Genomic DNA, 23220 nt, shown 5'->3' with positions numbered 1-23220 from the left:
GTTATTTTAACACACAAATAATTTGGTTTTCACCATAATTTGGATGAATATTCAACATCAAACTGTCTATATGCTAAGTTTTGATCGTGGTATCCCAAACGTTGTTTACATAATGCCAGGCGCAAGGTGATGTAACCAGACGATGCTTCATCATTCATGTCGCATTTTATTATGTCAGACCATTAAGACATATGCATTACATTGACTGGTTCACCAGTTGTATGTATCATATTTTATGTTCACCTGCGAATACAATTAGCTTTCCTGCTGTTAACAGGACGTAGTGTTTAACTAATCACCTAAATGGGTATTTATACTTGAAAAAATATAGATGTTACATTATTATATTTTTAATATTCATGCATTAATTAATTCATTTAATAATAATAGTATTACCTTTTCATCAACAAAAGGGAAGTGGGGGCTCACACAAAAAAATGCTGGCCTGTCATGAGTATTTAATGCTGATCAGTTTAACTGGATTTGAACTCATAACATTAATTTAATGTGTAATGATATGTAACCATTTCCATGTCCATTTTCATTAAACACTTCATAAAAGCTACGCTCACCTGATTTCAGCAATGATCACCTTTAGATTCTCTATACCTCAGTGGTTTACAAAGGCCCGATGAAAGCCAGAAATGATCATTCAGACTGTAAAATGGGTGTATAATGTGACAGCAGCCTCCTCTGTGGTCACCCTACACAACTGCATTATAAATCAGTGCTGCACCCACTTCAATCAGTCATTATACTAACACATGCAACCACATGAGGGAGGACAGGGGGAGGTTGATTGAAATCTTGTGGGACAACATAGGTTAATGGTGCTGTCTTTTGAGTCTCTGGTCACACACACCTCTGCTGTCCTCTGAGGCTCGCATGAAGGGACTTCTCTGCGCAGCCAGATTCAAACTGACGGGAATTGATTTTTTGCTCTGATTGAAATGCCGTCTTCATGATGTGCTTGACTCAGCTTATTATTCAAAGCAGACACATGCTATAAATCCACGCAAAGCTGTCTTCATTTTGGCCACGTAAGCATTCAACCTACTCCCCTACACAGCCCTCATACCAGCATAAGAAAATAGTGTGTATTTTCAATTATATTAAAACAATTGTATTATATTAAAATTATAATATTGTGTATATATATATATATATATATATATATATATTCCTTAATAAACTTCCTTATAAAGTGGCCTGGTTTGCAGTCTTTGTGTTGTGCTTCCTTTACCCCCATTAAACTGTATACCTTCTTGAAATGTTGCTTACCTGATAGCTTAAAGTTGGCATCAAACAGAAGTTGTGATCATATTTTCTTTCCTACTGTGATTAATATCTGAGTGAAGTGGCTCTTAAGAAAAAAACAATAGGGGGCTGGACTTAATTTTGCCAATTGAGCACTGATCGGACCATTTGATTGACGTTGTTTGAGTGCTGCATTAGTGTGGGTTAAAAAGAAATGATGATGTGCATGGATAAATTACACACACCGCAGTAATCTATTTTTAAAAAATGCCCATTTTGATTTTATCATGACTTTAATATTCTTAAACTGCATCCTAAATTAAATAGGAGGCGGGAATACTCAAGTTGAAATATCTCAGTTCTGACCTCAAAATGTCCCAGTCATATGTTCCAGACAGCTCAAAATTCTCCCACCCACACCACTTGAAAATAACCAATGTCATGTCATTTTAGACACTGCTATCATCAAAATTACATCAAGTGACGCTTCACACTAAATTCAAGGTTAAACAGGTTGTCAAGGTTATCTTCATGTAATAGCTGAGATAATTTCTTTAGAGTTTTCTGGAATGCACAATCAAATTTTACAAACACATACTGTATTTTGTCAAGTGTTTTTGAAAAGCCCTAGTGTCTGGTGTATGTAGGATTCAGCATTTAAATAAATATTAATAATTCAATTTTTTTTAAATTGCTTAGACACTGTGGTACTTGAGGCCCACTCAGTGAAACCATTCACTCATACCTCATCTTCAGACCAAGTCTGCAAAACTACAAGCACGTTACATTACACACATCATTCAAAACTAACAGCTCTTTTGTTTCATTTGGGAAACACTGCCATTTAAAGGGATAGTTCACCCAAAAATGAAAAAGATGTCCTTAATTGCTCACCCTCATGTCGTTCCAAACCAGTAAGACCTTCGTTCATCTTCGGAACACAAATTAAGATATTTTTGATGAAATCTGAGAGCTTTCAGACCCTCCATAGACAGCAAGGGTATATATATGAATTGACAATAAAGCAGACTTGACTTGACTTGACTTGATATATTAGTGCTGGGCAATGATTCAAAAATTTTAAAAGCAATTAATCGCATTGTTATACGCAAAATGCAATAATGAATTCAAAAGTAGTGTATTGCGCACTTTTATTTTAAAAGTGTTGCTGTATGAAACAAAAGTGCAATAACATTTGGTTTGCAAACACTTTAAACAAATAAGTGTTTTTTACAGCAGTATTCCCTTTACATAGTAGCAGATAAACTATTTCTTGTAAATCTCAACTTTAACATTCATGTAATCTAATTAAAATCTTCTTTTCAGACAACTCGTGTATTCTTCCTGTGATGTTGTGTCTTGAGGGAGGCTAATAATTTATACCAATCATGTGCAATCAAATACAGCGGATATTCCTAAATAAACATATAAAGGAATTCAAAGGTATTTATTATTATTTAAGTTCTTGTGTCGACCCAGCTTTAATTCTGGAGTGCACCGGCTTTTGAGTCCACCGGAAAACAGCGTCTTGTTTAAAAGTACCCGAGAATATCGCGCATATCTGAGGAAGAGCCAGTCGCGAGATTTTTGACTGTTTGTGAGGTAAACACGGTTTTATTTTACTTTGAATTCGTTCATATCACATATGTGTCTCCCACCGGAGCTGCTGCTGGACTGCGGATCTGATGTCTCATGGTACGTTTGAATAAGACTTTGCTGCACGCCGGAGTGTTATTGTATGTAACACAACGTAGTGTCATGTTAGAAAGTGAATGACGATTGGTCATTTTACTGTCTGTCAGGTGCTGGCTTCACATCTGAGTGGCTTGTCTTAAAGAGGAAGCATAAATGCACGATATGGTGTCATAATCCATTTTGAAAAACATCGGCCGCAAGGTAAGACTTATCAGTCGATGCAGATATTTAAAAAATTCCAAATATTGGCCGATGTATCGGCCACGGCGATATATCAGTCGACCACTACTTCTCCTAGCTGGACCCATTGCACGTGCAGTTCAAAATGATCCTATAAACTTGAGGATAGTGATGGGAGAAACAAAGCTTTTCGAAGAATTGAATCAATTGAACCAATTGCTTCGAAATATGATTCGATGTTTCGAAGCACTTGAAAAAGCACATGCTGGCGACACCTGCTGGTGAAAACGTTGTAAAAGCATCAAGAACTCAGAACAAACTTAATATTACATATTAGTGCTCGTGTTATGTGTTTTATTTAAGTATAATCAAACCCTTAACACACAATGAACTAAATTAATTATTTAATTAATTAATTGATTTATGTAATTATTTAATTAAGTGTTTTCATTAGAGCTGTCGATAAAAACCAGCAGGCAAGGGTAGTTTTATCAGTCAGGAGAAGGAGGTGGATTTAATTCTATTGTAAGCTCATTTTGTTATTTTTAAGGTATGATATGATTTGGTTGAAAGTACTGAATGTTTTTCACATTTTTTAAACTATATAGCCATCTGTGTTAAAGGGAAGTCATCCTTTGTTTAACCCACAGCATCTGGCCCTGAATTCTTTATTTTTTATAGTAAAATTTTGTGGGATTTCATGTCACATGATTAACTGGGCAACCAGGGGTGTGTGGTTCCAAAAACGCGTCTGGGAGTAAGTTAATTAAACTCAGAGTATGTTCCTGGTTAAGACTCAAGACATTCTCAACAGAGTGCCGAATCGACGAGTCTCTATGGAAACGGACGCTAAGAAAAAGCGCGCCATGCTGTTTCCTTTTTCTTCTTTTGTTCAATGGTCGTTTACATGCTTAGTGCATATCGGCACCTAATTGATGGTTGTGCAATCATTTTTATATATTTTTTTAATCCTTGAGAATATGAATTATATTGTTTGTTTGATGCTAATTATATATTAAGTCATATCAGATATGTATTTTGATTTAGAATTTAGACATTATAGAAAATGCCGATCCATGTGTGAGATGATAATATAAAATGTTTTCAAAAGAGGGGAGATGTGGGAACCAGCTTTATTATGTTGGCCAATTAAATTGTACCCGATTGGCAGGGGACTCCACCCCTATTTAGATTGAGAACGCGGAAATGATGTGTGCAGCGCATGCAAGAGTGCAGTTCTTGCAATCTGTTAAATAAATGCAACCTGTTTGAACGATATATATATGGTTTCCTCTCATGACATGGTGTCAGAATCGTACGGGATACCCACGACCAAGTCCCCAAGGACCCACTGTCCTGCAAAGTGTATTTCCAACCTGCTTCAGCACAACTGGCCTCTGCCTTTTCAAGTGATCCTGAAGACCTTGATTAGCTGGTTCAGGTGTGTTTGATTAGGGTTGGAGCTGAACTCTGCAGGAAAGTGGGTCCACGGGAGCAGGGTTGAAGACCTATGCTGTAACAGGTGAGCAACCGAGCAAGTATTCTACGTCAGAAAAGCCATAAATCTGATTATGTGAGGTATAGGTTTGTTTTTGGTGTTTTGCAAAAATGTAGGAAGAGATATATTTCCAATGAGCCTAAGTATTTGAAAACTATGATGCATGTTTAGTCATGTGATGCATTCAACCTGATAGACCCAGATTCTCAGAGTAACAATACTAAATACCAACACAATATCAATATATTATGCTTATTTCAAAAGGGATCATATACTAGCAGCATTATTTTGGACAGTAATTAATGATATTCAAAGAATCTATCTATCTATCTATCTATATTGCAATGGCAATAATGTTTTTGGGACAGGAAAAGTAATTTAGTAGCAGCCATATTTTTTCTCAATGTTATCTTGAACTCCTTGGAAGACAATGTTCACTTGCATGAATTCTTTAATGTCATTCTAAATGTAAAATACAAGAAAGTACAAAAATATTTAACCGTATTTAACCGCCAAAGGCTAATGATTAGTTCATGGCAGGGTACCAACCTTTCCTTAAACTTTTTAATTTGCCTGACACTAGAATTAACTACATTCTTTACATTTTAAATATTACTTTAATATAAATATGAATATAGAAGACTATATGGGCCTATGATTAAATAATTGCCCAAATGCCCTGCAGTACCATTATAGACCCCATGGGTCAGGAGACTTGTGTTTTCTTTGTCCGGTTGCATACTATTCAACAATAATGTAAATGTATACTCTCAACATAATATTTGTAACATTTTGTGTACAATTTGTAAAATAAGGGCTTCCTTTGTAATCTGAAACAACATGATAAAGTGAATCACAAAATTAGAATTAATTTTAAAGGTACAGTCCTGCGATTTTTATGCCATCTGCAGCATGTGTGAAGACTGGGGAGACATATGAATATGTATGGTTCTTCTTATCTGGATGGGTTTGATTGCTTTGATGATCAGATGTCTAAGAATTATGAATCTCTTCCCAAAATGTAATTTGTGAACACAACGATTGAACCGCTTCCCCTCCCTCAACACCCCCACTCTCACACTGCTAATAAAGTCTGATTATGCTTTGAAGTGGAAGAGCATAATTTCCATAGACCATATTTACATCTACAATCCAGGAAGACTGAAGACCTTTGTGTTTTGTTATGTTTGTGTTTGATGTTTAATTCATGGCCCATTTCCAGGAGCACATAATGGCAGGAAAGGGAATGGCCTTTGCCGGGTGTTTTCTCTCTCTCCACTGTCTTCCTTTTTATGACTTATTGATGATGGTTGGAGGAAAAATAAGCAGCTTCACTTTTATAACAGTTCTCTTCTCTTGAGAAGTTCTTATATAACAATCCATGCAACAGCACTGGGTGTTTTCATTGTTAGCATCACTTCCCTTGTCTTTGTTAGTGCATTTCAGACAGACTGTCAGTTTTTGCATTGGTGGTACAGATTTTACAGTGACTCTTTATGCAGGTTACATCATTATGTCAGTCAGAAGCAGCAGTGGCTCTCTATGATTGGGTCTTTGAATCTGGAACGAAAACATTCTGGAACGAAACACACATCGGTCTTTATGGGTAAGTAATATAATCGTTCACTCAATCGATTCATTCCAACATGCTGATTCATTCAGGAATGAAACAAGTAACTGTCTATGTGTCATATTTGGGTATTAAAGGAGCATCTCAGTCTTTGCAAGCAAAACTGGATCATGCTCATCACTTTGTGCCAAATTTCATGAAAGAAATGTCAAACAAATCAAAAATCACATTTCTCAATGCAAAATCACAAAGAATTATCATACATAATATTGTGAAAAGATTCAGGGAATCCAGAGAAATATTTGTAGGGCAAGGCAGAAAACCTCTGTTGAATGCCACATGGGCTCAGGAGTACTTCAGAAAACTGCTGTCACTTAACACAGTCTGTTGCTGCATCAATAAATGCAGCTTGAATCTCTGTTACTCTAGGAGAAAACTATACATCAATTCTATGCAGTGATACCGTGGGGTACTCTGGGCCAGAGCTCATCTCAGGTAGTCCAAAAGACAGTGGAAATGTGTGCTGTGGTCGGATGTCCACATTTCAATTGGTTTCTGAGCAAAATGGATGTCTCAGTACCAAAGACCAAAGGGACCCTCCAGACTTTTACCAGTGACAGATGCAAAAGCTAATGTCTGTCACGTATGGAGCTGCAGCACAGCAAATGGCATGGGTGACTGGAATGTGTGTGAAGGTAGCATTGACATGGAGGCATATATTGAAATTATACAGATACATATACTGTACTGCCATCAAGTTGACATCTTTCATGGGAAGTCCATGGTTATTAGATCAAGACAATGGCGGTCTCATTCTGCATGTGCTACAACAGTGTGGTTTCGTAGACACAGAGTGAATATGCTAGAGTAATCTGTCTCCTATTGAAAATGGAATCAGACAACGACAATCACAGACTGCCGAGCATCTGAAGTCTTGTATCAAGCGAGATTGGACAAAAAAATTTTCTTGCAAAATTTTAACAATTAGTATTCTCAGTTCCCAAACAATTAAACACTGTAATTAAAAGGAAAGTTGATGTGACACCGTGTTAAATATGCCTCTGTCCCAACATTTTTGGAGTGTGTTGCAGCCATCAAAACATCTCGGGTTACATATGTAACCATGGTTCCCTGAGAAGGGAACGAGACGCTGCGTCCTCTAGAGGTCGCTATGGGGAATGTTTCGTCATGACCGGTGTCTGAAGCATACATCTTAACATGACAATAACATTGGCCAGCAACAGCCTATGACGCAATTACCGGCGCGACCACAGTATAAAAGGGCACCGGAAGAACGCGTCATCTGCTTCTTCGTCTGAAGCTCGCGTCCGAAGCATAGAGAGGCTTCTAGAGGACGCAGTGTCTCGTTTCCTTCTCAGGGAACCATGGTTACATACGTAACCCGAGACGTTCCTATTCGAGGGAACTTTGAACTGCGTCCTCTAGAGGTCGCTATGGGGAACGGTAAATCCACGCTGCCATGCTGAGGGGAGTGCATGCCAAGAACCAAGGCGAGCAATAAGTACCAACTCTACCAAAGCTATGGGAGTTACAGGGAGGCAGAGAGAGGCCTAACAACCTGAGACTGCTGCTCAATGGAGCTACAAGGAGCGGAGGACCCAATGAGAGGATACCTCAGACGCTCAGTTGGGAGCAGCGTGCTCAAAAGGTAACCCTCTAAGATGAGGGGAGCACTGCTAAGCTCAACCAACAAAGAGACCAGCCTAACAGGGAGGCAGAGAGAGGACTAACAACCTGAGGCTGCTGCTCAATGGAGCTCCAAGGAGTGGAGGACCCGATGAGAGGACACCTCAGATGCTCAATTGGGAGAAATGGGCTCCCGGGGTGCAGTATAAGGTTATCTGATAAGGACATGATACAAATCATCTGTCCAACAACTGCAGAAAGATATTCACACTATACAATTCCTCTAAAAACAGAAGGAAATTACTGATAGGGAACAATTTTCCCATCAGGTCCTTTCCATGTTCTGCCCATCAACCACAAATCGCGGGCAATGGGCAGACGATTCTAACCGCAACACGCTCCGCCAACGCGCTAGATTACCTCGGAAATCAAGCGAGAACAGAAGCCGCTGCCGTGAATGCGTCGCTATTCCCGCAAGAGGCGAACGCACTCATGCAAACGCTATCTACAAACTCGGGTAAATGGTGAAGTACTCCCCTCCCCCTTAGTAGTCCCGCAAATGCATCACAATGAGCACAAGCCGTCTCATCGTGAGAGCGCGTTCAATTCATGCCTATCCCTCACAAGAAATAAGCAATGAATGCAGAGTGCATTCAACTCCCTCGAGAGCTGAACGCGCTTGCTCTTCACCACACACACAACACGCGAGCCGTGTGAAACTGTGGGTGTCAGAGCAAAGCCTCTAGCAAGAGAACATGCACTCCTAGTCGTGCTTAGCTTGTCTCTAACATAAACAAAAGGTCATTGTTTTTTTTTTTCTTTGTACTTTAGTCAATTAAATAAAGGTTAAAGAGAATGAGCAAATAACATATTCTTGATTTTATGGCTTGCCACAAAACATCCCAAGTTTTCTGGAATTGGGATTGTAATTACTGTCTACTGTCTTACTGGGATTGTAATTCTGACTTTCAGATTCCTTCATCACTTGAATTAAGTTTATAATAAAATATCAGACCACCACAAAATCAGACTTACTTTGATGTGAGTTTGTCTGAGAGAAGGTCAGGCATGATGGTATTGAAGGCCGAACTGAAGTCCACAAATAGGATCCTTGCGTAATTCCCAGGTCTGTCAAGGTGTTGCAGGATGTAGAGGGAGCGGAGGAGTCGGCACCGTTCGCCAAGAGGCCGGAGCCTGCTGCCGTCCGCCATGTTTGGGGAGGAGCAGGGAACGGGGGACTCGCTGCCGGCTGCCCTCTACCAGAGGAGCCATCGCCGTCCGCCAGGAGGCAGAGGAGCATCGGGCCATCCACCAAAGATGTCCAGTACCATCGCATAGCACCGTGAGTGAGAGCCTCTCAGCTGGTTGAGGACCAAGCGGCAGTGTGTCCGGGAACCGGACCAAGAATTTTTTTTTCTTTTCCTCTCTCCCCTCTCTCATCTGTCTCTACTCATCCTTCCGTCTCCTTTTCTCTCGCCTCGTCTGTCCTTACCCCCAGGTACGCCGCGGCTGGCGTGATCAGCTCCCCCCAGAGAGTGCAGTCTCGGGAGTACCCCCGGCCTGCGAGGGGCGATGGGGGTATGTGACAAGTGGGGCGGGGCTGAGAGCCGTGGGAACAGAGCGAGGCCGGTGGAGTTAATGATAATGAGCGACACCTGCGCCACTCACCGGTTTCGAGTCCCATGGAGGAGCTCCGGAAGGATAAAGGGAGGAGTAACGAAGGACGAGAGAGGACTAGACCTGGACTTTATTTTGTGTTTTGTGTGTGGCAGTCATCCAAGAGGGGCTGCCGCTTTACTTTTGTGTTTGCTTATTTTGTTATTAAATTATGTTTAAATGTTTGCCGGTTCCCGCCTACTTCTTCCCCGAATTACGAACTTTGTTACAGTAATCATTAACTTTTTCATAAGTAACTGTAATTTAATTACACATGTTTTCTCAGTAACTGTAACTGATTACAATTACATTTATTTTGTAATTAAATTACATAATTCTGTTACATATAATTAGTTATATGTACGGCACTCAACACTGCATTCAACCACAGAGTTACGCTAGCTGTCACTGTTCTGGAGTTTTTGTTCTGCCTCTGAATGTATAGTCCAATCAGCGTCAAGTCACATTGTGTGGAACACCGCCCCTTTTTGTGCGATTTCACTCTGGCCAAGAATCGCCCACACTGTTCTCATACACTTCCATACAAACCCAATCCCTCACCCCCATGGAACGGGATCGCGAATGGTACTTCACACCGGTTCCCGCGTCAGCTAAGGATGGCCCTGAAGTATGCTGAAAAGAGTATGCCAAAAGTCCCCGGATTGTCTACTATTTCAGGTAGATTTTTGAATTGTGGATTTGTGCTCACTCTAATGGCTAATATTGCCCACAATACATTGCGCTTTGGCGAAGGATTCGGTTCAGAACTACAAACACGAATAAAAAGCGTTAAAAAAACTACAGAGATACATGGCGGATGTGTGCGACTGATGGTTAAGTAGAGAGGTTTAGATCAGTGGTTCTCAAACCTCTCCATGAAGTACCCCCAGCACTGCACAATTTGTATGTCTCCCTATATGTGACACACCCTCTTCAGGTCTTGCAGTATCCACTAATGAGCTGATTAGTTGAATCAGGTGTGATAGATGAGGGAGACATACAAAATGTGCAGGGCTGGGGGTACTTCAGGACAGGTTTGAGAACCACTGGTTTAGATAAAGGGTTTGAGTTACTAATAATCAACATTTAACCCGGTAAAACTTTTTATTTAATGTTATCTGTGTTAAATTTCATCAACAACAATGTGAACATTGTTGAGACAGTTTGCTTGTTATGTTTGCTTGTTATTGAGCAAATAAACAAATAAATAAATATACTTACTAACTTACTTACTTTCTTGACAACCAGTATTGGAATCAGCCAATTTACTTGTAGAAAAAAAGGCAGAATCAAAAAAAAAAAAAAAAAGGTCTGATTCGGGCATGAAAAATCAAGATCGGTGCATCACTAATTAAAATACTAAATAAAAGGCCTCGAATTGGAAGTACAACCTGGGCTGTCTTTGTCTTATCAGTTCTTCAATAGGTAGATATTGTCTTTCATAAAGGCCAAGGTCAGAGATCTTGGGCTTAAAAAGGTTGGTGACCAGTGCACTAAACAAATGTGACATTTTTTTTTTTCCTCACAGTTTTGCTGTTGCACTGTATAAATAAATTGTGAATTATGAAATAAAAAATAAAAAAATGTATCTTGAAAAAATTATTGCAGAAAATATAGCTTTGTGAGAATCATCATCAAACTTAATTTTGAACTTGGTAAAACAATCTTTATTTAAAATGGTTCAAGTCTTAATATTTTTCCTTTGTTATTCTGGGATAAATCATACTGGGATGTATGCTAAAATTGTTGGACATGGCACCCTACCTAAAAAATGTTCCACCAGCCACAACTTTTCAAAAACGCTAATTCATTCTGGAACAAAACATGTGAATGTCTTTATGGGTAAGTAATTTAATCATTCACTCAACTGAGTCATTCCAAAATGCTGATTCATTCAGGAATTAAATAAGTAACTGTCATTGTATTATTTATTCAACCAATTTGTAGGAACTTAATTTGAAATAAGTAAATATAATAAAAAGTGTGTTCTATATAGTATGAATGTAATCCTGACATAGGCTACTACATTCACCATGTTGTTGTTGTCATGTGACCTACCATATGTTGCATCACTTCACTGCTATTCCCAAATCCTCCCCCATGGCTTCATGTCCATATGAATCCACTCAAATGAGCTTGCTGCTGTTTGTTCCTTAAGTTGCTTTGTAGAGCCCACAGTAAATCTGACTTGCTCCATTCAGCTGGTGTTATCACATTGGCTTGGACTGCGGATTATACAACAAAATAGATGCTTGAGCTTGAACGGTCCTCTGTTATTATCAGTCCATGGAATGCAGGCCACGTTTGCAGAAAGCCACAGGTTTGTTCGTTTTAATAGGATATCTGTTCAAATTACTTAGCTGTCACACTTTAGAAATATTACTGTTCCTCCTTCATTGTAAAGTGCTTGCTTACAAAAATACATTTCATTATAAACAGCTTCACGGAAGACAATAACTTATCTGTTTACAACCTCTTTTCCTCTCTTGCAAGGTCAGTGCAGTAGCTGCTGCATGAATTACCTGCAAAATACAGATGTGCTTTTATATAAATAAAGCCTGGATCCTTCATGCTAACAAGCTGTGTAGTGTTATAAACAGAAAATCGGGCACCAACAAACTATTTAATGCGCATAAATGTGGGCTCGGAGAGTAAAATGATAATGAATTCCCCCTGAGCGGATTAACAAAAACCCTCTGGTTGATTTGGGTTGTTTGAGAAAACATCGTTTATGCGTGCTTAGTGAAAAACTAAAATTTTAAAGTCACTGAAATAAGGCCATAAGCAAATAAAAAAAGACTTACTATATCCTCCACTGAATATCACGCCGGCGCGTTCTTCTGAGGAAAATACAAAGCTTATTCATCTCAGCGTGTCTTCTTCCAGAAGCGAAGTAGCCGAGGTGAACTTGAGGAAACATCTCGCTGCTTTGTTAGCTGTGATGTGGGCGTTTACATGCGTGGGGTCTCACATGACTATTGTAATATTCAAAAGCGCGATCGCACACCCTGTATATTTTCTTTATTTTGCAAAAGCACAATGTTTTGTTGATATTGTGAGTGTACACAAATAAAAGTAGACCCTTTACAGATTGAAATGCTGTATTACTCTTATATGTACGATCAAGTATGAAGGAGCATTTTTGTTCTTTTCGCTGTCAACATTCAAATCTGCAAAAAGTTCCGCCGCCGGAACTGTCGACCCCAGGGGGTTAATGAAGTCTATTTACATGTATAATAAAAAAGGGATGAATTTTAAGCAATCTTAAAATCTGCATACAACTTTAATGTGTTGATGGTTTTTCATGGCACACATTTTTAAATTAACATTAATCTACACATACAACAAAAAACAATTTAATTGGATGTAATGCAACATGAGCTCATGACTAATGAATATGCTCATCATTCAGTAAGCCCACGTCAAAAATAATTAAATAAACTTAAAAAAGAAAAAAAATAATAATTCTGTTTTCCGCTTATCAGAGTCAGGCTGATCTAATGTCATTAATGTGTACCTCTGTCATGCATGTTAACTGAATCACATCCTGAATGAGATGCAGTAGCACAAATGTTGCTTCAGGCTCTGTTCTGGATCAGTCCTGTATCCAGGATTTGTTATATCTGGTGATCATTTAAGCTGAAATTAATTAATTAATTAATGCCATAATTTTTCAAGCTGCAATAGTCATTACATAAAAAGAGTACCATTTGTGCCCACAAACATTTGTGAACTAAACACATCTATTAGTAAGTGTTTAATATATCAAATTCATTAATTCAACATTCATTTTTTTATATATAAAACGCATATTTTATTTAAAAGTATTTGAAAGGAGTTTGAAAGGAGATATCCATATAGCCAGTAATAGATATTCAATTTAAATAATTGTAATTAAATCATTTTGAATTGTATTTAATAATTTTATTTAAATAATAATTATGTAAAAACAGTCATTTCAAATAAAACAGCATAATTTATTTGCATCTGTGAATTTCCCCAGTATTTACTGTACCATTCTAAAGAATAATTAAGATTTTAGTTAAGATATCTTATGCTCACCAAAGCTGCATTTATTTAACGAAAAATACCATATAACAGCATTATTATGAAATATTATTGCAATTAAATAAATGTGTAATAATGATATTTGAATATATTTTAAAATGCAATTTATTCATGCAAGGGTGAATTTTCAGCAGCCATTACTCCAGTTTTCAGTGACACATGAACCTTCAGAAATCATATGGTGATAACATATCTAAATTATGAATAAAACTGAACAGTCATTTAAAATACGGTAATCCTTTGACTTTTAAGAGGTGAAAAGTTTAAACTGGTAAATTCTACATTCATAATTAGTTCATAAGTTCTAGATTCATCAAACATAACATATCTACCCCTTTGCATAAAATCACTTTTTTATTATTATTATTTTTTTTATTTACTTATTTATTTATTTTGGTAGAAAGCAATAATGTTTATTTAAGACATCATATTGTTATCTGTTGAACGCTAATGATAGGAGACCATAACCTTGATAACAAGGAGACTGGCAGTCATTTTAGCAGGGAATTTTTCTTGTGACAAGTTTAGAATATTCAGCATATATTATTTATTATTCATTAGTATTAATATAGATTCATATATATATATATATATATATATATATATATATTATTAATAGCTTGAAATACAGTTTGTTAGCAAATGAAGACATGCCTCATCTGTTTCAAATCTTACTTAAATGTAAAACTTTACAAAAAGAGAAATGCATTGACTGAATAAAGTAGCAAGTCGCGACCAGTAATCAGGACATATGTTATTGTTTAGAAGTGTTTCTCATTGATATACTTGTTATAAGTACAATCATTTTGGGCTGAATTTGTTTGGTGTTTTGCTAGTGTCCTGCTGTGGCCATATGATGTCTATCATCTCCTCTATCACCCGTCTGTGACTCTGCCTGCTGGTAGTTCATAGCATGCCCGCAGAATCCATTTAGTTTCAATTAACTCTGCTACCATCCACCCCAGGGACATGGCCCTCGCCTGTTCGTAGAGTTGCTAGCGCCGAGGGTTCACCTGCCTTGTCCTTAAACTTGTGTCCTATTTTGTAGATTTAGTGGCAACTGTCTGTTTCAAAATGAATGCCACAGTTTTGTGTGGCCTTACTGAGCATGAAAGTCATTAGTAGTGTTAAATGGTCAGTGAATTGGAAGGCTTGGCTGCTTTGCTTGGCGCTCAATAGCCAACTGAAAGAAAATTAACATCTGTTGTGCTGGGAGACCAGCGTGTTCTCTCATTTTCTCTCTCTCACAGCCTTTCTCTTAATAGTCGGACAGAGAATCAACAGTGCCACCTTGTGAATGTAAAAAATAAAAAAACGGATCAATGCAGAGCACTGCTGTTTAATTCAGCAGCTTTTAATGGGAGAGAGACACACAGGGCAGCATGATAATGGCTAAAGGTCTTGGCTAGACATAGTAATGGAGTTTTAGATGCAGTTAAACAAATATCAGGTGGGGGTTGTCAGTACCCTTGTGCACACAGGAACACCAAATAAAGCAATGTTCATAGTCCAGCAAGCAAGATGTGCACAAAATGAAGCAGTCATCCCTGCTGTGCAGTACATTTTCATGTCCACATCATATAGGTTTTAATATATTAGATGCAATATTAAATGCATACATTTTTTATGAGCAAATGTTATCATTTTGCCATGTCAACTTCTAAAATGAACAAAACAGGCAATTTATTAGGAAATATTCCAAGTGTTTCTTTATTTTTCCTTAAGTTTTTCACTCAAGTTCAAAACCTGTATGGATTTATTTATTTTGCTGAACACAAAGAAGTCAATGGGGGCCAACTGTTTGGTTACCCACATTCTTCAAAGTGTCTTCTTTTCTGCACAGCAGAATAAAACAAAAACAAATAGAAACTCAAACTCATACAAAATAAAGTTGGATTGGATTGTGATTTGAATGCTTGTTGTATTCATCATTTTGGATAAAAGCAGCTCTGGATAAAAGCATCTGCTAAGTGAATAATGCCGACAATTTCAGTTGTTTAAAACCCCTTTAACTAATTAAAGCCAGCTCCTTAATGACATCATCCTGCAGAAAATGACAACAGCACAAACATGAGCAAGTTTTAGCAATGTATGTGATGACTTCTCTGATGTTTTGTGGTAAAAATACCTAAATTAATTAACCTTTTAGCTTTCAGTCCCTCACCATTAGCTCTTTATTTCCATCCCTGTTAGGTTCCGTCCTCATAATTGTCTTGCCATGGTGGAAATAATCAAGTTATAATGAATAGACTTTATTGGTCTAAGCTTAACATATAGCCTTTAATAGAAATACTTCCAGAAATTACTTTACAAGCATATTTACAAGAGTTCATATGGTACTTCATAACAGTAATGAACTACCAAATTAACTATTAGAGATTTGTGTTGTCTAAAAATATTACAATCAAAAGCCAACATTTTATATTATAATAATTACTGCATAAAAATACAGATTAAATTGAGGTTTAATGACCTCTGAGAACACAAACTGTTCTCTGTTGTGTGCAAAAATTAGTTAAAGTGTTTTTTTTTCTTCTTTTTTTTTATTAAATTATTTCCAGTTATTACAATCATTTTCATATTATTTTCAATTGTGTTTGTCAGTGTTAGATACATATTCATGTTTCTCTGATTAGGCTTGTTTAATTGCCATTGTGTGCATGCAAGAATAAAACAAATCCAGCCTTATCCACACCTACCGCTCATGATTCTGCCCTCGAACGAGGTCACAAGCACATGATGACATCAGGCTTGAGCAGAAACCTGTGAGGAACTGCCATGTGGTCCAGAGCCTTTGCCAGAGTTATCTTGGAATGAAAATCATCCTGATGTGATCTATTTCCTGACTGAAGGCTTTCATTTTATTTTCATTTTCATTTATTTGCACTCTTGATCTTTTAGAAGAAACAGACATGCCTCAGCCTGCTGTGTTGGATTTATGGAGGACGTGTTATTGATTGAGCACACTATCCTGGTGCAAGAGCTCTATCATAAGGTTAAAGGTCAGAGAGGTGAGGGGAATGAACCAGAGGTTATCTCATCCTTCCCTCTGTTGTGCAACCTAAAACATAGCTGTTTTTTTTTTTTCTTCCTTTCTTAGAATTAGAAATTAAAAATTCATTTATTTGGAAGCAAACATAAATTGCTGCCAGACTCCTAGTGTTCTTGTTTTGTGTTTTTTTATTTTTTTATTATTATCATTATTTATGCACTTTTATTCTTTTAAGGTTTGAGATTCAGAAATAAAACGTTATTGTATATGGTGTTGTTTCATCTCAATGCATTTGAACTCAAAAACTTGACAACTGAGAGCCAACAAAGCTTTGTGTACAGTGGAGTCCAAAGTTTGAGACCACTTTGAAAATCTAGGAACCAAAAACTAGGAATAAACAAAGTTTTAGGATTGTGCATCATTCTTGCAATAATGGTCTTAGGGCTTTAGGCTCCAATAATGGCAAACTGCATTCTGTGCATTCTGTGTAGTCCAGTATCTCCCAACTGTGTTCCAGGGACTAGAGGAAGCCTATCAGGAAAAGACCAATGCTGCAAACCAAAATTTTCAGAACTGCTGAGGAATAGCACTGAGGCAACAATAGATAGCGTTACAAAAGTTACTACCACCACTGAGACACTCAAAAAAACTTGCTATAAGAGTTTGAGTCTACTGTACATCCATTTGTATTAAATTCCCTGATAAATTAGATTAAATATCTATAAAAATAAGACACACAATTTAAGAAGCTGAAATTTGACATTTTTCAAGACCGCATTAAGTTGAGATCACTATAAAAAATGCATATATTCTGCAAATGATGACTCATTTAATTAGAATCAAACCAATTTATTGACAATGAGGCAGTTGACAATGAGATCTACATAAAGATTAGCAGACTTATGCAGAGTGCCAGCAAGTTCTGTTTGGAGTTGGACCTCACTCTGTAGGATTGGTGATCTTGCCCATGAAGAGGATGCTCTCGGTGGTGTCCTCTACAATCAGTACCAAGAACGGTCGGTTGAGCATCACATTGTCAGGCAGGGACATGGGCATGATTTCTATCGTGGTTGCAGCTGCTGCCTCTGTGCCCTTCTCGTCCACGCTGAGGACTGCCTGATGGACAACCTGGAGATTGGGCCCAAAAAGTTAACATCACTTAGTAGAGTTTTCAAAATCTTTAGATCTAGCAACCATCGGTGGTGCTACATGAGTTAACAAGTACACGTACCCGTGACACCTTGACTTTGACCTCTTCTGTCATCCCAGAGAAATCTGCTGTGTCACTGAATGCATCAGTCATTCCCAAGTCCTGCAGAATGTCATTCAGTTTGGACGTTGCAGTGATGGAGAACTTGGGCAAAAACAGGTCCACAGAGCTGAAGGGCAGAAAAGTAAAATATGGTATATCAGATACTATGGTATCTGGGTCATATTCAAGGTTCCCAAACTTCTGTGCAACTAAACAACAATCAACCTTCAGGTCAGAGGTCAACTAATACATGGATCTAAATCTGAAGGTGTCACCGGTGCTACCTTCTGAAGAGTTTATCATGCCAGCTCTTAAGATGGTGTCTGCAGATGGATTCTTCAACCTCCTTCATCTTCCCTTCATCAGGAAGAACAATCATCATGGAAGTATTGCCTTTGTAGGGCACCATCATGACCGTAGTTTGGTTGACAGGGTCTTGATAGATGTCATAGCGGCCAGTTCTTTTCATCATGTCAACTTGCACGGTGGTGTTCTTGTCCACTTTGAAGTCAGCTTTGTGGGTCAGTTTTGCATCAAATGGCTTATCCCACTTCCCTATCAGGACAAAATGCAAGAACTTCAGGCCAGCGTCAAATCAAGATTCATTACATGAATATCATTAAATGAAAGAGAACTTTATTTAGTACCTCTGAAGTACATATAGTTAATCAGCATCATCACCATATCGGAGTCCAGGTCCTTCACCATGTTGGTTATCTTGTCATGGGTCTTCTTAGCGATGAACTTGTTAATCTCTTCTGCAGCAATTTCAGGCTTGGAGAAGTCAACGCTGAAGGCTTCGCTGTTATAGTAGTGCTGAACATCCTTCAGGAACTGGTCAACCACTTTGAAGCCTTCTCTGATGGCCACACCAGCGCCTGCCTCCAGCTGCATGGCTTCCTGACTGTGGCCCAGCATGTGGATCAAGTGCTCATAACCCTCATTGACCTGTGAAGCCTGCAACCCACTGTAACCCAGACTGCTGTATATCTGTGAAAGTGTGCTGCCTTTGGCACCTACACCCAGCATGCTCAAAGCCATTGAAATTCCGACTGGGGAGAAGAAAACATTCTTGCCCTCGGCATCAGGATGGAACGCAAGTTTCTTGTAGAGGGAGAAAGCGAAGTCAGCGTTGTGTGGAGCAAGCAGGTGGCAGGCATCCTCCCCATCGTGGCTGGGGTGGGGTTCATCCTTCCCGTGGTGGAGATGGTGGTGGTGCTCAGCTGTGTGGCTGCCGTGGTCGTGGCCTTCGTGGGGTGCAGCCCAGGCCGTGGCTACCAGCAGGGCAGCAATCACACTGTAATAAATCTTTCCCCACATTTTTTTTCACCTGTGGTTTATGACCAGAGGGTACAGAATTTCACAAACAGATCTTGAAATGTGTGACACAAATCTTAGCTTTTGCATTTCACACAGTAGCTATTTCACTCTTTCTAGGTCTACAGTAATTCGGTTACAATCACGGCACTTCTGGAGAAACAATTACTGTCACTTACCATCAAAGTCCTCTTGACGGGAGACTGTTTGGATGGAGTGGAGTCAATTTATAGTCATTCAGACATCAGTTGAGTGAAATCTTGAAATATTAACCCGTTTCCACCCCCTTTCTGTGAACATAATCGCTCGTGATTAGCTGTTGCTCTACATTCAGTGATGCAACACAGTTTTGGACTTCAGTGTCGCATGTTTTCAATACCTAAATATGACTGTCTACCTCTCGAACAGTTGATCAAAAAGGTCTTCACATCTTAAGATACTGTAGTTTCTTTTTTTTCTTCTTTCTTTCATTTCTTTATTTCTTTCTCTCTTTCTTTCTTTCTTTCTTTCTTTCTTTCTTTCTTTTTCTTTCTGTGATGATCAAATAAATCCCAGCACACAAAATTAGCAGTCTTACCTTTTTTTTACATTTACATTGTTTTTTTTTTCTCTAATTAAATGTTCAATGTATATGCAATTTAAAAAATAAAAAATAAATATTGCTGTGTTGCTATACTTTTTGCTAACAATCACTTCTGCTGACTCAGCAAATATTTATTTATTAAATATTATATTTATTTATTTATTATTATTTCTTTATGTAGTTGTCAAAGCATTCTGCACAGTCTCTTTTTGTAGTATGAATATTTTTTTTCTTTCAAAACCACAAAACCTGTAACTTCATCATATACAATCAAAATGAATAGATTATCAAAAAAATAAAAATAAATCCCAAAATAACATTTGATTTCCCCTTCTTTTAAATTGATCTGTGAGAGACACAATCACTCAAGCAGTGATATTCTGTGCTGTCAGAGAAGGGTGCTTAAAATTAATACCTCACATGAGACAACACCAGATCATTGACCTTCGAGGAATATGTACAACTGGCTGATCTGGTGAACATATAGTGAACACCATGCTTCTCAAGCAAGTCTCTAAAGTATATGTTTGTTTGTTTTTTCTTTCCCCAAAGCAAACTATGGGAGTCGGATGTCTGCAAAACTGTCAAAGGGAGAAGGGAAATCAATGTTTTAGACAGTGCGCAATGTCACTTTCTCTTCATTTTAATGGCATGTGTACAACAGTTGAATTCAGAATTAAGCTTCTTGAGCTTGTTGTTTACAGAGCTGCAATTGGCCACAGACAGAATGTCTGGCTTAAGACAGCTCCTTCTGTACTGGATTAGATTGAAATATACAGTGGGGTCTAAAAGTCTGAGACCACTGGGTTTAAAAAGTTTATTTCTTTCATTCTTTCTTTACAACTTATATTATCAGCATAACACACTGAGTGAGAATTTATGGATTTCCTAGTATTTTATATGTATCACTTTTAAGGCAGTGGAACTTACAAAGGCCGTAAGAGGCAATGCAGTATCTTTTCAGGCTTGTTTTTCTTGTTTTCACAACTTTTGTGATGTGAAAAGCACTGTATGTCACTCACCATTTCTCTGGTCAACATCTGTCAAACATTATATCCCCCAATTCGGATGGTAGTGAAAATGTTGAGGTCTTGATCATGGCAAAACAAGCATAAGGTTTCCATACACTCATGTTGCATAAACTTCCAACCCAACTCCTCAAGTTTGTAATCTGATTGATTGATAATAGTCCAAAGACCATCTTGTGCTTCAATTGAAGCAAAGAAATCTGACCTTTTACATGGAGTTCACATAATTAATGTAATCAATTTCCTTATTTTATCAATGGCCTAGAAATTGTGCTTATTCATTTATATCATGTGATCAATGTGAAATGTCATCACAAATCTGGGTCTGACTGAATACTTTGTGAATGATTATTCAACTAATTGACTGCTGTTTGATATATAATTTAAATATTTTACTCTACCCACAATCACATTTAAATGTTGTTGTAAATTGCCTAGTGTCAGACCATTTATTCTCACTTCTCAATTTTAATTATTTAATGTTTTTGGTATACTCAGTATACTATATTTTTTTGTGGTATATTTGGTATTTGGTACCAATGACAATGTTAGTCTCATCATACTCATATTACATACATTTTTTTTTCTGCAGCATATGTTCTCAATAGGTATGTTCAATGTTCTCAGTAATGTGTATGTCCTGAAGTAATTATATTATATTATTTATTATATTATCTTCTGTTTATTGCAAGTTTAAATGAAATGTTCTCAGATTTTCAATGTGGTTTCAGACTTTTAGACCCTACTGTACTGTATGGATCAAGTAGGTTTAGCCATGGAGAGTCAGTTCTCTGGGGACTTCAACATCCCTTTTGCTAGCAAAAATAGTCTGGCAAATGTGTGTATAGCAACTTCATACAGTATCATAGTAGTGTCATACAACATCCTGTTTGGAGTTCACATCCTCCACCACCCCTTCACCCATCTGAAGCATAATTTTACTGTCTTTATACTGTTTGAATGGCTCATCCTGTTTTCCTACAAACAGCATGACAGTGACTTGGTTTTATTTGGATGTATTTTTATTTATTTAAGCATGTGTAAAAAAAAAATTGTCACAGTTTTTCAAACAAAAAGTGGTTTAGATGCACCTGTACTTCATGTTCAAAATAACTGAATCATATCCGTTTGAACTGGAATGAATTAGGCCTACTGTGCTTACTAAAATACTTCAACCCAGGCTAGAAACATGTGCCTCTACCTACATTTTTGTAAAACATCCAAAACCATCCGTGTAAATACAATTTACTGTGGTTTCCAACTGAAATGAACACTATAGAGGCAGTAAAATGGTAACAACTTTTATTCCTTGCTCAATACCAAGGAATGACTTAAAACACTTTTATCATAATGCATGATTTGTAAACTAATACATTTTGACTTTTGCATCACGTAATCTGTTCCATATGTATGCCTTTTCTTAGTAAACTTGCTCGGTAGCCCACAGCATTACACTTGAGATATTCAGCACTTGGGTTTGTGTCCCGTGACACACTGGCCTCAATAAAAGAGCTCAAAGACTTGTAGAAGCAAGCGAAAATGGCATGTTTGCTTCATCAGATGTGTTTTTATCTCACGTATGCTTTTGTCATCACTATATGTGAGGTTTGGGGTTTAGTTTAGTGAAGGTGGTATTTCTAAACTGCCACGATACATACCAACCCAGTCTCACGGCAGTTCGTGATATAGTCACAAAATTTAATCTATTGATTCGTGTTCATGGACACGAATTTTCCTCTTTTTCCGTGTCACTCAGCACGAATTTCCATCTAATGTATTTCAATAGGAAATATCTTTTGTGCCCTCCACCACATTTTTATTTTTGCCACTGACCCACAACTTCACTGTAATGTCTCAGTAATAACAATATAACTTTGCCTAAAGTTACTGCACATGAAGTTTCCTTTAAATCTGGGATGAGGAACCCCAGACGCATGTTACATGCCTTTTAACTGTCATACAGGAAATTGGAAAATCTTGAATTTTTATTAATTTACCTTAAGTATTTATAAGAAAATAGAAACCTCTCACTATTGGGGTACCCTATCTATCTATCTATCTACAGTATCTATCTATCTCTGTCTACCTCTCGCAGCCTCTGTGTATACAGTACATCTGTCTGTTTGTGTCTGTCTGTCTGGCTGTGTGTTCATCTGTTTGTCTGTATCTGTTTGCGTTGCAATGGCCCCCAAACATAAACTTGACTCACAGGATCCCAACTACCAAGAAGGGAGACGAATGGCTCATGAACTGAAACTAGACCGTGTTCTAGCTGAAGCCAGGGTAAGAGTTTTTATATACCTCAATCATTTTATACTTGAACATGTGTATGGGTGACAAATTAAAGTAAAATGTGATGAATGCAGAAGAAGGATGAATGCAGAAGATTACATGCAGGTACATTGCATGATGCATTACCATCCTATAAGGCTCTTTGGCATGTGTAACTGAGGGAATATATTTTGGAAAAAGGAATA

At 37.7% G+C, this 23220-nt stretch overlaps 1 protein-coding gene across 1 annotated transcript; it reads right to left on the bottom strand.

Annotated features, from left to right (window-relative positions):
- Positions 1–17396: 17396 nt before the first annotated feature.
- LOC107668143 (alpha-1-antitrypsin homolog) lies at positions 17397–19404 on the bottom strand. The gene is made up of 5 exons (XM_016459933.1): positions 19312–19404; positions 18463–19145; positions 18100–18370; positions 17795–17942; positions 17397–17691 (listed from the first exon to the last, which is right to left on the bottom strand). Exons 2-5 carry the CDS (start codon positions 19133–19135, stop codon positions 17503–17505), a joined length of 1281 nt encoding a protein of 426 aa, XP_016315419.1. The 5' UTR covers positions 19136–19145; positions 19312–19404; the 3' UTR covers positions 17397–17502.
- Between the last annotated feature and the right edge of the window lie 3816 nt (positions 19405–23220).

The sequence above is a fragment of the Sinocyclocheilus anshuiensis genome, unplaced genomic scaffold (assembly GCF_001515605.1).
Source record: "Sinocyclocheilus anshuiensis isolate Anshui unplaced genomic scaffold, SAMN03320099.WGS_v1.1 scaffold2461, whole genome shotgun sequence".
Taxonomy (NCBI): domain Eukaryota; kingdom Metazoa; phylum Chordata; class Actinopteri; order Cypriniformes; family Cyprinidae; genus Sinocyclocheilus; species Sinocyclocheilus anshuiensis.
This window is presented reverse-complemented; position numbering and strand designations above follow the sequence as displayed.

Excerpts from the sequence above, each read along its gene's own strand:
- LOC107668143 (XM_016459933.1), bottom strand. The coding sequence starts at position 19,135 with ATGTGGGGAAAGATTTATTACAGTGTGATTGCTGCCCTGCTGGTAGCC. Across the intron at positions 17,943-18,099 it reads CATGATAAACTCTTCAGAAG|CTCTGTGGACCTGTTTTTGC; the intron begins GTAGCACCGGTG and ends TCTGCCCTTCAG. Across the intron at positions 17,692-17,794 it reads TCAAAGTCAAGGTGTCACGG|GTTGTCCATCAGGCAGTCCT; the intron begins GTACGTGTACTT and ends CCCAATCTCCAG.